Below are 13617 nucleotides of genomic sequence, written 5' to 3'. Positions count from 1 at the left end.
ATAATGCCACATTTTTTACCACACTCGTTCAATCACATATTAGTCGACGTGTCCGCATTGTTAGAGCGAAGTGGCTTTTTTTCGCCGGTTTGTAATTTTACATAAAACGCGAGAATAGGTGCCTAGCTGCCTACCTACCTACCTACCTACCAGGTATCTACTTATATTTGCTCTCGCGAAAGAAGCTAGGTAAGTAATCATGCTACTTAATCGTCTAGTTGATGGGAAAAATTTACATGAAAATTAAAATTGTGGCATTTCTCTCATCTGCATGCTGCGGTCTTAGCGAGAAAATGAAACAGCGAAGGAAAACAGGTAGCTACTCGTACACTCAACGAAGTGATAATTGGTTTGTTTTGTATATTATTATTTTTTTTGTAAAGTTCGAAAACTGAATTTTTTGATTACATATTAAATTGGCGAGGGAGGCGGAGGATCACTGCAAAGGTCTCCGCTCTCCGGGGATCGTTGGAAGCCATTTATCCCAAAAACAAGTTGAATTCAAACATCATCGAAAAAATTAAAAATACAATCGCTGTATTTTTTCAGATTTTTAAATACGAATAACAGATCTTTAAGAGCTTTTTCATCATGTACATAAAAACTTGGGGTTTTCGTGAAAAGCTCAACTTCTGATTTTTGAATACTTCAGAAAAGGTTTCAAATCTTCATTAAATTCATATCTACTGAAACCAAAAAGTATAGAAGAAGTAACCAAAAAATATATCCAAGTTGACATGAAAAAAAAAATTGAAAAAATTCAAATCTAAAATACTTCCAACGGGAAATGCAGGATTCTTTGCAAGTTTATCAAACAGCAGAACATTTCATAATAAGACTCACTATCAGCAAAAAAATATGCAGAATTTTTTGCAATTTTAGCAAAGCAATAGAATTTTTACAATTTTGTCAAAAAACAGCACCTACCTACTTTTTTGAAATTTTGTCAAACTAGCAGAATTTTTAGCAAGTTATTTCTCAAAAATTAGAATTTTGGCAAGTTCAGCAAAAAAAAACACAGTTTTTTCACAATTTTGGCAATGATATGTTTTTTCTGCAATTTTGGTAAAAAGCAGGATTTTTTTGCAAGTTAGTCAAAAAGTAGGATCTTTTGCGATTTGACAGCTTGTCAAAAACTAGTAAGTATATTCTGCAAGTTTATCAAAAAATGTGCATTTTTTTGGAATTTAGTTTCACAAAGTTAGCTTTTTAGCAAATTTGTCAAAACAGTAAGATTTGTAGCAAGAAGCAGCACATTTTGAATAATTTGGCAAATAAAGAACTTCTCTGTAATTTTGTCAAAAAATAAGATTTTTGGGTTTTTTCAATTTTGTCTAAAAATCAGGATTTTTTCAAACGTTTTAAATTAAGTATATTTTTTGCGAGTTTGGCGAAAAAGCAAAACCTTCTTGTGATATTTTGGTAAAAAATCAAAGATCCCTTGCATTGTGAGGAAATCAAGATTTTTTGCAAGTTTAGCAAAAAAACATAACTTTTTAAAATTTGGAAAAATATAACGTAATTTTGCCAAAAAGCAGGTTTTTTTGCAAGTTAGTTAAAAAAGTGGGTTTTGAACAAAAGTTCATCAAAAAGTAAAATTTTCTGCAATTTCAGCAAAATAGTTCAAAGTATAACATTTTATGGCAGTTTTCAAGATTTAGAAAAAAGGTAGCATTTTTTACAATCTTGGAAAAAAAGTACATATTTTATACCCTAATTTTGGCAAAAAAGGACCTTTTATTTGCAGTGTGGTCAAAAAAGTAAAAATTTTAAGCAATGTTACCCAAAAAAGCAGGATTCTTCGTAATCCTAACAAAATGAAAAATTTTGACCTTAATTTTAGCAAAAAAAGTATAGGATTCATTTACAATTAGTTAGTCAGAGAAATAAGAGATCTTGTGCAACTTCAGAAAAAAACAAGGTTTGTTTTATCAGTTTTGACAAAAAATCAAAAAAATGAATTACTTGAAGATCAACTAGACAAAAAACTCTCGAAAGTTATTTTATCTGGGAAAGAAATGTGTTCATTTTTTCATAATGGTCAATAAGTTTCAGAATTCTTATTAATTACATTTTTTAATTCATTTTAATGAATTATTTTTATTCCATGCCCCTCTTCGCATCATTTTAAAAAAGTTTGATGATTTTCCAACACCCAAAATTTGTTACTGTAATTAGATTTTTGCTTCAAAGGAAACGAATAATATTTTTCCTGATAAAGAGTTGTTTGTCGTAGTTGGCAATCAAAGGAACAGCGAAAATTTTTTAACCGAAAATTCCAATGAATGATGAAACGCAACTCTTGAGAAACTTCGTTAAAAGGCCATGGAAGCGTTGAAAATTTTTAATTTGCTCAGCCAGCAATTTGAAATTTCCGTTTTCCGTAAACAAAATACCAGAATTCTTACGTTCTTTTGAAAAAGAAAAACACGTTTTTTTTGAAAAATTTTCAGCGAATATTCCTTCAAAAGAATTCTTTTATCAGTGTAAATTTTTCTACAGACTATACTGGGTATGCAACTCAAAAATGAACATTTTTCATAATCACAGCAAAATGCGAAAAAAAATTACCCATTGCTTGAAAAATATTCGATCAGAACCTTCAACTTATACAGATTTCACATGAACCATGCAGGTATGTAACATATTCTCGTCGCAAAATGACAAAATAACTCTCTTTCCACCTCTTCTCTAAAAAACGAATAAATTAATATTTTTCGCTAATTACTTAGTTACCTTTACGACCTTCATCATGAATAAAAAATTCTCTCTTCCTAACATAACTTGGGCCATTCGAAACGCTCGTAACTTTTGTAAAAAAAATCTCTAAAAGTTGAATAACCCACATATGTACTATAAGGACAAGAAGTACCTAAGTACGTAATAATAAAAACATAACGAGCCAAAATTTCGTTCTAATTTCATGCTCATATAATATCAAAAAGGAAAAGGGCTACGAGCCGAGCGTGAATTTTCTCTCACACCTACATCGACACGCTTCCAAAACACCAATTTCTCGAAAACGTACCACTATTCAACAAGTAATTTACGTGTGAACGAGGAGAAATGTATGAAATCAAAGAACCATCGTCGTATTACTCACCCTTGTATTATTCCTTTCAGCTTTCAGTTCTGCAATTTCTTCGTCACGTTCTAACAATAAGTCTCTGGCTTGATTCAGTTCTTTGGTCAACGAGGCAAATTCCTGCAAAATGGAAAACAATACGCTTTTAAATTACTGCTCTTCGTCGTCGACGCATCAGTCAATAAACATATTTCCCTTTTATAAAAGGGACAATACCCTTTACCGTGTATTCGTCGCTCAAATGGAGAAAGTTGTACGTAAAATAAATCAATCCTTAATCGACGACTATTTCTATTTTTGTTACACCCCACGAATTCTTTTCACCATTTCTTATATACGTGTATGGTATAGTGTATGGAAGGGTTACCGGGGCAAAAGCGACATTTTTACAATTACCTACGGTGTGCGTGGTGGTAAAATAATAAAAATAGCGGGATATGGCGTCGGAGAAAATTATCAACTGGTACGAGCTTATTAATATGATGGGTGATTGGTGAAATTACGAACTTGATCGTATAGTATTGAACTTTAATTTAGGGCATTTTTGTACACGTTTCCAAGTTCTCTTTTAAATTCATCCCACAATTAAAAGCATAAAAAATATTTAAAATCTGCATTTTGTTTACTGAAATTTTCGGTATTACACAAATAAACACTGAAAAATTACCTGTAATAACAGCAGGTGTAAAAAACATGCGCAATTATTCTTGATCCCGTTGATATTGTTGTTATTATTATTGGTACATCGATGTGGTCTCCAAGAGGAGAAATTTTTGAAAAAATTTTCATTAATTGACGTATGACAGAAAGATTGCAACAACGCGTACACGTTCACTTTATTACCATTATTATCGTTCAAATCGCCGTCGTAATCCTTTTTAGGTGTCACTGGACACGACTTGGACGAATTTAGGTGATTTTTCACGGTATAATAATTACCGTTACTATCGTTCAATAATTCTTCGCTTTCTGGTATCACATTCATTTTGCATAGGGTATAAAAATATCACTCGTGTAATTCACATATAGAGACACTGCGACGACTCGACGATATAAATAATTCACGTAACGTCGCTCATTTAATTTGTAACCAGTTCGTAGTTATAATAAGAAGAATCTTAGCCATTTCAGGTATGTTTAAAACTAGAAAAAAAAATTCCTTATAATTAACACGCTCGTAAAAACAAAAGCGTGCACACGCTATAACTTCCCAAGCCAGGCCGTCGGATTCACGATGCGATGACAAATAAAATTTAAACCTACCGAGCTAAGGTTACTAACACGCTTGAAATGAAACACCTTGCCAGCAGGTACATAAACTGGCGAGTAATAAAAAATTTTAAATGAAGTAATAAAAGTGAAAAGCGAACGACGAATTTTTTTGCCAAAAACATAAATAAATTGGCCGCCGAAAAATACCACCTCGCACTACTTGGGGTGTACTCATCGAGCCGGAAAAACATGGTCGTCGTAGTCGTAACTTGATAACGTGTTAAACACTTTGAAATAAAATAAAATACCTTAAGGTAAGAAAAAAAGAATGGTCTTGGCAATATTACTACAAGGCCAAAATAACACCACTAAGAGTATATTCTATTTTGCAGTCGAGTATACATATCCAAAAATTAAATCATCCCACCAAATGGCCCAGTTCACTTCGCACGTAATACACAAAGAGAGCTTATTTTCTTCTATTTTGCTCCTTTCATAGTTGATCGTTTTTCTTTAACAAGTACGAATTTCAATTTCAATAGGTGAAGATTTTTTATTTTCACAGGTCGAGATTGAGAACTAAGCAAATAATACCAACTCCAGCACATTCGCAGCTAATAAGAAAAAGAAAAACCTCTCGGAGTAAATTTAATTTTAAACTGCAACTCTCTCCTGACTCGACCTAGTTCGTTAAATGGGAAATTTCTAAACGACGCGACGTTTTACTCACAACTGAAATCTGTCGCTTTTATATTCAAATTTTTTCCTTCCTGTTTATATATACGTGTAGGTGTGTACTTCTCTGCTGGATGGAGATAGCGAACATGCATTTTATTCCACCTTCGAGAACTTCGTCTCGGCACGTACGAAAGTGAAAAAATTTTACCGAAAGTTTTAACGAGAAATTTTTTTCAAGTCGTCAACTTTTTACAAGCTTTTTCTCAATTTGTTCGATTAATATGGTGATTTTTTTCCCCGTTCAAATCGTCCATCTTTCTCTTTGACGTTTTGTGTTTTTTTCTTTCTTATGAAATAAAAATGTCAAAAAATGTTATTTTCAAAAGAAGGTGGAACCCTACTCAAATTTTTATACGATGATTCCTAATTTGAAATTCTTAAATTTACCCAAGGTAAAAAATTAGTTGGTTACTCTTTTTTTCTTCATAAGGAAAGTAGAAAAAGTCGTATTTTTTCTAAATGGTTGAAATTGTTGGGAAAAAATTGGCTTTCAAACATTTTTCCTCTTCCCAAAGCGTTATTACGAGTATTTACTCTTTGTAACTTTTCAAGCCTGTAGGTAAATTACAAAATCATTTTTTACAGGCAATCTTTTCATTTTCCTATTTTGAAATTTCCTTCTTTTTTTTCAGAAAAAAAAATTGTGGTAACAGACATTTCTCGAGAAGATAATTTTTATGGAGAAGATTCAAGCACAGTAAAAAACAAAATTTTAGAAATGAACCTCAATAAGACTGACTCTGAGTCTCACATTGGAGTAAACCTCTTAGAACAGAGAGGAAACAAGAACCATCCTATTCTAAATTTTACTCAAAATATCACAAAAAAATTTTTCACAAATGGAGAATTTTATGCTCTACAATTTTGTTTCTTCTCGGTTTTTCTGAAAATCGTTTTTTTAAGATAAAAAAAAATCATCACAAAAAACAAAAAAATTTTCAAACTTGAGCTCAATATACCTATGAGCTTGAAGAAAAATAAAATTGTAAAAGTTTCCCACCAGTGAAGTATGCTTTGTTACTATCGAAGGAGCCAAAGAGTTCAATGACGCATATAATTTTATTTCTTTACTACGGGAGAGGAGAGAAGAAGGAGTGGATAACTTCCCAGTGGATGTTTTTTTTCCTGGTATTTAGGTACCCATAATTTCTACTGCTGAAAACGAAAAAAAAAATGGAGGATATCACGCAAGTTCTTTTTGTTTTAAAATCGAGGTCCAAAAATATTAAACTGTAGTAAAATGTGCTAAGATGAGGTAATTTTTAAGTCCTTCAAGAATAGTGTTACGCTGCCTCAAAACTCAAAGTCCCAAAAAGTGAAAATATATTTTGAAAATTTTTTAGCTCCAAATCGTGTTTAGGACTTGAATGTTATTTTTCAACGAAAAAAATACCCATTTTTACACAAATATTTTTTGAACGGGGGGGGGGGGGGGTTACTGGTTAAAAAAGAGAATAGACTTGACTTGTTTAATACTTATGCTCAAAAATTCGATCCATCGTTTTCAGATTCGTATTCAGCGAGTCAAATTGCCTTTTAGGGAGACTAATTAGACGACCATTCACTTGAATTTTCATTGTTTTTTTATGAACAGTGAAAAAAAAACTGAACTTTATACTCTGATTTTGAAGAAAGCAAGTTATATCAAAACACCATATCTTTGATCCCCTGAAACCAAAATTTCAAGTGTTTTAAAGTCATTTCTGGAATTTTGAAAAATTCAAAAAAACTATCACGTCGAGTTTTCTACCATTTTTGATATTTTTTCTCGAAAAAGGCGAATGACTGAGAATAAGAATAGTTAGTCAATTTTGAACCCTTTAACTCGAAAACAACAATTTTTGGTTCTTCCAAAGTCTCCAGAGACTTCTCAGTTTTTTCCAGGAATTTCAAATTGTACACTGGAAGAACAAAAAATAAAGAACTATTTACTTACACTCGTTTGTTTTTCGTTAAAAAAAAAAATCAAGTTTTCATAACATTATCAACTTTTTTTGAATTTTTTAAAAATTTTCGTCAAAAATTCAGAAATGAACTTCTGCTCTTACAAGGGAGGTGCCCCAGGTGACATGCACCGATTTCAATGATTTTTGTACCATTGGATAGAGGACATCGAACATAGTCTACCACGAAATTTTCAGCAGCTGAAGTTGATATTTCAGCCTTCCAGGACGATTTTTTGACTTTCACATGACAATTTTGAAAAATTGGCCAAAAATAGTCGGTGGAGGTCGCATACCGAAACCATCCATATTATTTGGGCATTTCAATACATATGATAAGACTAGCCCACGGTGAAATTTTCAGCTGCTGAAGTTGATATTTCAGCATTCCAGGGCGATTTTTCGATTTTTTCAGAATTGCAATGTGAAAATCGAAAAATCGCCCTGGAAGGCTGAAATATCAACTTCAGCAGCTGAAAATTTGGGGTTAGGCTATGTTCGATGTCCTCTATTCAATGATGCAAGAATCGTTGAAATCGGTGAATGTCACCTGGGGCACCTCCCTTGTTAGAATTTTTTGTGAGTAAAAGGCAGTTTGGGACATATTCTTTCGATTTATTGTTAGGTCAATTCAGTTGAAAATCAGATTGGGTCAGTTCCAGTGGTTCTTTTGTCAGCACCACTGAGGTTCGATTTTAAAACTATGTATGAGTAAATTTTTGAAATCTGAAAAATCGTAATTTTAATAAAGAATGCAATTGCATCATCATTTGACAAGGAGCTTTAACATTATTTCCCTCCACTATTTGGACAAGACATGATACGTTAATTTCAAAAAATTAAAATAGAAAAATATCAAACATCAACTTTGAAAATTACTTGAAAGCTTAAGTGCATATTTTAGAAAAATCCGAATTAATTATTCATTATTCATTACATTAGAATAATAATTAAAATTATTTTAATAAATTAAATTGAGCATAATTTTTTTAAAACTTCATTTGAAATAGGCATTTGACTGAGATTTTTATAAAAAAAAGAAATCAGTTCTTCATTTACGTCATTATTTTAAAAAAATGCAAAATTATTAAAATATTCACATTAAACTTATTAAAATTTAAAAGAACATGTAACAATCTGCGAAGAAATTCTTCAAACCACTGTCTTTTCCTTCGAACTTCCAGTTAGAATATTTTCATCCCGCGCCTAATACGTAATTTCTCTTTTCAAAGAAAAAATATCGGAAAAATTTTTCAAATTCCTAATAAAGGCTCGCCATGGACTGGGTTTTATTTATGTACTCGACGGCGCAGCGTATGCAATTCGTTGAATAATTTTCATTTTCATTCTTTGTTTTACTTCATCTGGCGTACTTAATGAAAAAAGTCGTTTTAAAAAGCATCGAATTAAAGGCGACGGGGAGAGAAAAGAAGGTGCGAGCCAAAGCAACTGATTAATGAATTTAATTAACGTAAACCTTTTTAGTTTTTTAAAGGAGTAGGTAAATTTTTTTAATCTTATTTTGTGGGTATTACGACCGAGAGAAATATTTGACGAGGACGCGAGAACGCGAGGGTGTAAAAAAACCCAGCAGATAGGTAACTCGTTTAGCGAAACATTTACTCGGTAGTTTGATAATTTTTCGTAAACTATACGCGAAGTTGTGCTAGTACGTATTAGACTGCACAAGAAGTAGGTAAAGGTATACGTATGGTATAGTGTTTCGTTTAAATTATCGTAATGAATAGCACTGGAGTAAGGTTGAATTTAAAATTAGACTCCGACTGGAACTTTTTACTCGAGCGCGCCGCTGTGAGACTTATGCTGGTGAAATTGGCGACCCCTTCAGGTGATTTATAATACCAGAGGCTGAAATAGGTTAGGTAGCTTAGAAAAAAAATTCTCTCCACGAATCACGCGCGCTTATATACGAAGAAAATTTCCAACTATTTTACCTCGCGGCGACAAGCTTAAAGTATAGAGAGGAGCGTATGCATATTTCAGCCAAACACAGAGAGCAAGTTTTCACGTGTTTGTGATACGTATTCGTGACTTATCAAAGTATTATTTTGACCAACCAATTCGAAACCTTTCACAATGGAACTTTCCGCTCCAGAAGCTAAAAAAAAAGGAGGTCGATTGTCAAAACTATAGGATTATCACCCAAGTTGATTTTGGTTTAAAAGTTATTCGCGAGGATGAATTGCTCGATTCGGAGCGACTTTAACTCTCGCGGTAATCCCTCGAGTTTAAAATTGTTTAGAGTTGAAAAAAAACTCATTATGGTAGATTAATGGAAATTAATTGAGTAATTATCGGAGTGCAATTTAATCGGTATTTTTTTTCAACGTTTGTCCTAAAATGGAAACGAACTTACTAAAAGGAGAGAACACGCCTTGTATTCATACTTGGAAATAATACGAGTGTAATTAAACGAATGTAAACGATTGTGTTTTGTGTACAATTTGTCGCTTCGCCTCGTCGTGTTTTATTATCGAAAATAATAGCTTCTGTTGCATTGTTTGTTGGGATATTTTTAGCAGAATTGGGCGAGTTTTGTATAAATGAATGAACCCAAATGGTGCTCGATGAAACAAAATCTAAACAAAGATAGGATCTGGATTTAAATTATAAGGTTCGGTTTGGGTATGAATGATTTGCTGATTAAAACGTCCAAAAGTAAAGGTACTTATAAATGGTGTTGGAAAAGTAAAAATTTGGAAATCCTCGTTAATCAAAGTTTGAACCACCTCCTCCCCTTCCCCTCATAAAAAATTCGTCTTCGATCTCGTCTCAAAAGTCTAAACAAACATCTTGCCAATTCTTGGGACTCTTTCATCAAGATACACTCGAGTCAACTCGTATCTGCAAAATACACGAATTTTCAGCCATTTCAATTCAGCATCCTTTGCTTTCAAGCAACGAGACACGACGACGAATACGGAATTAAAATCAAGCGCGCGAGTAAGTAAAAAACCAAAAACTTTTTCGAACGAATTAGTCACAGAAAAATTTATTTTGCGAAATGCATCTTGCAAAAAGCATTCGGTGAATTGATTCATTTCCTATATTCAACACGAAAAACGTTTACTTTTTTTATTTGTCGTCGTACTCTTGGCTTTATTTGAGGAGAAAAAAATATATCGAGTAAAGAAGCCAATACCCTTCAACTACGTGTATTCCATACTCGATCGAGTTACTTTAGCAATATCGCTGAGTACTGTCAATTCAACGCGAATAATCTCGACTTGAATTTCCCATCGTATGGCAAATAATACTTGAAAATTAGTTAATACTCATGGTACATCGTGATATCTCATAGACAAGGGACTTTATACGTATAAAACAAGTAGGTACATACAGGAAAAAATACGAATTTCAATTCTCTGGACTCAATTTCACATAAAAATATGTCCAATCTGTCACACTTCAGTTTTGAGCAATTTTTTGTAAAATTTGGCACCGATGGTTGGTTTACATCCATATTTCGATGTTCTTTTTGATTACTGAAAAATTATAAAGTCCTCCGGAGGTTCCAGAAAAGCTCAAAAAGACCGCTAATAATTGATTCTGGAGGTGAAAAATAAGAATGCTTTTGAAAATGACAAATTTGGATACACTTTATTTTTCTAATGGAGAAAATTTTGAACTTGTAGACACGAATTTTGAAAATTTTTGGCTAAACCGATTTAAAGGACCATGAAAATAGTAGATATTCGAGTGCATACGAGCCGAATTTCATTTTGGCTTTTTTCACAGGGTGTCTAAAAAAACTGCCAGACGAAAAATCATGAGTCATGACCTTTTTCATGACCTACGTATTTTTAACATTTTTAGTTTTTTCGTTTTTCTGAACTTTTGATTTCTTTTCATTTTATGGGCTTTTTAAAAAATTTTCAAGTTTGCTTCGAGGAAAATTCATGACTTTTTCATGACTTTCATGACCAGGACCACCTACTGAAATTCATGACTTTTTACCCACCTTCATGACATTCATGATCGTTAGACTTGTACACCTTGTTTTATGACAATTTTTCCAAAACTGGAACATCCAAAAATTTTCTGGAGGCTCCAGAACGGCTTTAAAACATCTTCGATAGATTTCAGACGTAAACTATAGAGTATAACTTACTAATATTTCAGTGTTCTAGCTCAAATTGACCAAATTTCCATAGTTTGATGGAAAACGAGCTATACTGGATTTTCAAAAATTCGTCAAAAATCGAATAATGAAATAAGCATTTTGAAAAAAGAGATGAACTCTCAAAACTGAAGAGGCAATGAAGATTTTAAACATTCAAAATAAGACAGTCCATTCACTTCTCATGGATAGCAAACCTTCATTCATTAGTTCATTTTGGGCGGCCACATTGCACGGAAAAATTCCCATCTACTGATTAATCAGGGTGTCTAACAAAACTCTCAGGCAAAAAATCATCACTTTTTCATGACCTATTTTTCACATTTTTACCGTGTGGAAATCCCCCCCCCCCCACAAAAAAATTAAATAACTTGAAACTGCGAAGAAATCGAACAGGGTTGCCATTTTTATCGACAGGATCAAAAATTAGGTACTTACTTCAGTTTTCTCATTTTTCTGATTTTTTTGAACAAGTTTTTCATTTTTTTTTTCATTTTATGGTCTTTTTAAAAAAATTTCAAGTACATATGTTTCGAGCAAAGTGCATGACTTTTTCATGACTTTTCATGACTTTTTATGATCAAATATCAAAATTCTGACTTTTCCATGACTTTCATGACCGTTGGACACCCTGTTAATTCTGAAGACTTTTCCCTCTGAAACATGAAAGATGGAGAGGCGGGGTTCAATTCCAGTCCCAAATTTGAAAAAAATTGAAAATGTGGTGGAAATACCGACTCATTTTTCAAATTTGCCTCCCCCACCACCCCTCTCTGGAGAGCCCCAGAACATTTTTCCTTCCAACAAATGATGTACGTAAAATTTCTCGCTATGGTAGACATTTGATGGAACACCCTGTATATCAGTACAAAGTACACGTATAATCAAGTCGTTGGATAAAGTTTGAGTATAGAAATTCCCTCGTACACATAATTTCTAACTCTAGACATGGTCGTATTCGAGGTCTGGTTCGCGTAATTAAATGACTTATGCGTACATCAGAAGGATACGAAATTTGCGAAACGCCCCAAGAAATCTGTTCTGGATGCAACTTTCGCTTCATAGTTCATACCTATACTCGTAGTATCAACAGAGAAGTGTACTTTTGTCGACGCTTGCACATATATATTCTGCGAATCGAACATGACTTGCTCATCTCGTGACTGCATGGTTTTTTCGCATCTTTAACAACTTTACCCATATAATATTACGAATTCACACCGCAAATAACTTTTCGACCTAGTTTAATAATAAGCTGGCTCTCATAAACGATATAAACATATATCACGAACCAACTTACAAATCATTAACTATTACTTCGCCCTTTTTCAACTTGTACACGCAGACTCGCCGCCAAACTAATTAAAAACTTTTTCACAAGAAATACTATATAACTTAATTTTTCATTCGTCGGCGGAATCCGCTTTTGTAGGTATTTTTTTCCGCTCATTTTATCAAGTATACGACGAGTAGGTATCTTCTTCAGAAGCGTATATTAATGTGAAATACATCTAGCCATATTCGCGCGTGGCAATGGTTCGCCCTGTAGGCTTTTATATGCACAGGGGCTGCCCGGTATAAACATTCATTAGCTTTCTAATTAGGGGTCGTGAAAAAGGGGCAAAGCTCCTAGTGCAGTACCATACTCGAGTAATACGAGGAGTATAGTGGACGGAAATGGTTTGAAAATTATAAAAGGGCGTCTCTTGCAAATTAGCCTTGTATATATACTCGTTAATCGTTATTTATAATTTGATTTGGCGCGTGTAATTTTTTCTTCGCTGCCATCCCTCATCTATTCGCATTTTCACGTTGTTGGCCGAATCTCGTATAGTAAAATTTGCGCGACAACCGGCTTGATTCTATTTAACCATTTGGGTTATTATAATTATTATTATTACTCGTGCCTACGTATAAAATTTACCAATTACCTAGTCTCTCTCTGTCACACTTTGTGTGCTTCTCTGGCGATACTCTGGGTTTGAAGTACTATATACCAGACATTTCGATACGGTATAATTTTCGTTATGCTCGCGAAACGAATGCATTTAATTAGGATAAAATCTTAGCAAGTCTGCGTACGACCACGTTATTTATGCGGCTCCGTTATATATGCGAATTTTCCTAAATGACTTTGCCGCGTATAAAACCGGCACTTTCTAGAAATTATTTATCGGTTAAGGTGAATTATGGCGAGAATACATCGATTTACAACCCATATCGTTCATTACGTTTGCCAAATATACCGAGTACCTATACTTCGACGTTACACATTTGGTACGATTTTTTTGAACCTAAGTATATCATTCTATATCGATTCGCAGATATTTATAAAATTACGATCATTATCTACCTATCTGAAAGAAATATGTATATGTATCTATAGATATATTTCGATAATTGGATCTCAATTCGATTTCCTCTCCTTTTACATCAATTTTTCAATTTTTTTTCCTTTTCAGTGATTTATTATTGAGACGTTATTTCATTTTAAACAC

At 33.1% G+C, this 13617-nt stretch overlaps 1 protein-coding gene across 7 annotated transcripts in view; it reads right to left on the bottom strand.

Moving 5' to 3' along the window:
- LOC135846646 (liprin-alpha-1-like) overlaps positions 1 to 13617 on the bottom strand; it is a 132818-nt gene that overhangs the window by 89082 nt on the left and 30119 nt on the right. For 6 of the 7 annotated variants that reach the window (XM_065365862.1, XM_065365858.1, XM_065365859.1 and 3 more), the window contains exons 2-3: positions 3753 to 4228; positions 3104 to 3205 (exon numbers count right to left, since the gene is read on the bottom strand). In XM_065365862.1, the coding sequence (XP_065221934.1) occupies positions 3104 to 3205; positions 3753 to 4070 (420 nt within the window). In that variant the 5' untranslated portion in view covers positions 4071 to 4228. The remainder of the gene's footprint in view (positions 1 to 3103; positions 3206 to 3752; positions 4229 to 13617) is intronic. The other variant, XM_065365861.1, reaches the window with a different exon arrangement.

The sequence above is a fragment of the Planococcus citri genome, chromosome 5 (assembly GCF_950023065.1).
Source record: "Planococcus citri chromosome 5, ihPlaCitr1.1, whole genome shotgun sequence".
In the NCBI taxonomy this organism is placed as follows: Eukaryota; Metazoa; Arthropoda; class Insecta; order Hemiptera; family Pseudococcidae; genus Planococcus; species Planococcus citri.
The sequence above is the reverse complement of the archived record's forward strand: the minus strand, read 5'-3'. Positions and strand labels throughout refer to the sequence as shown.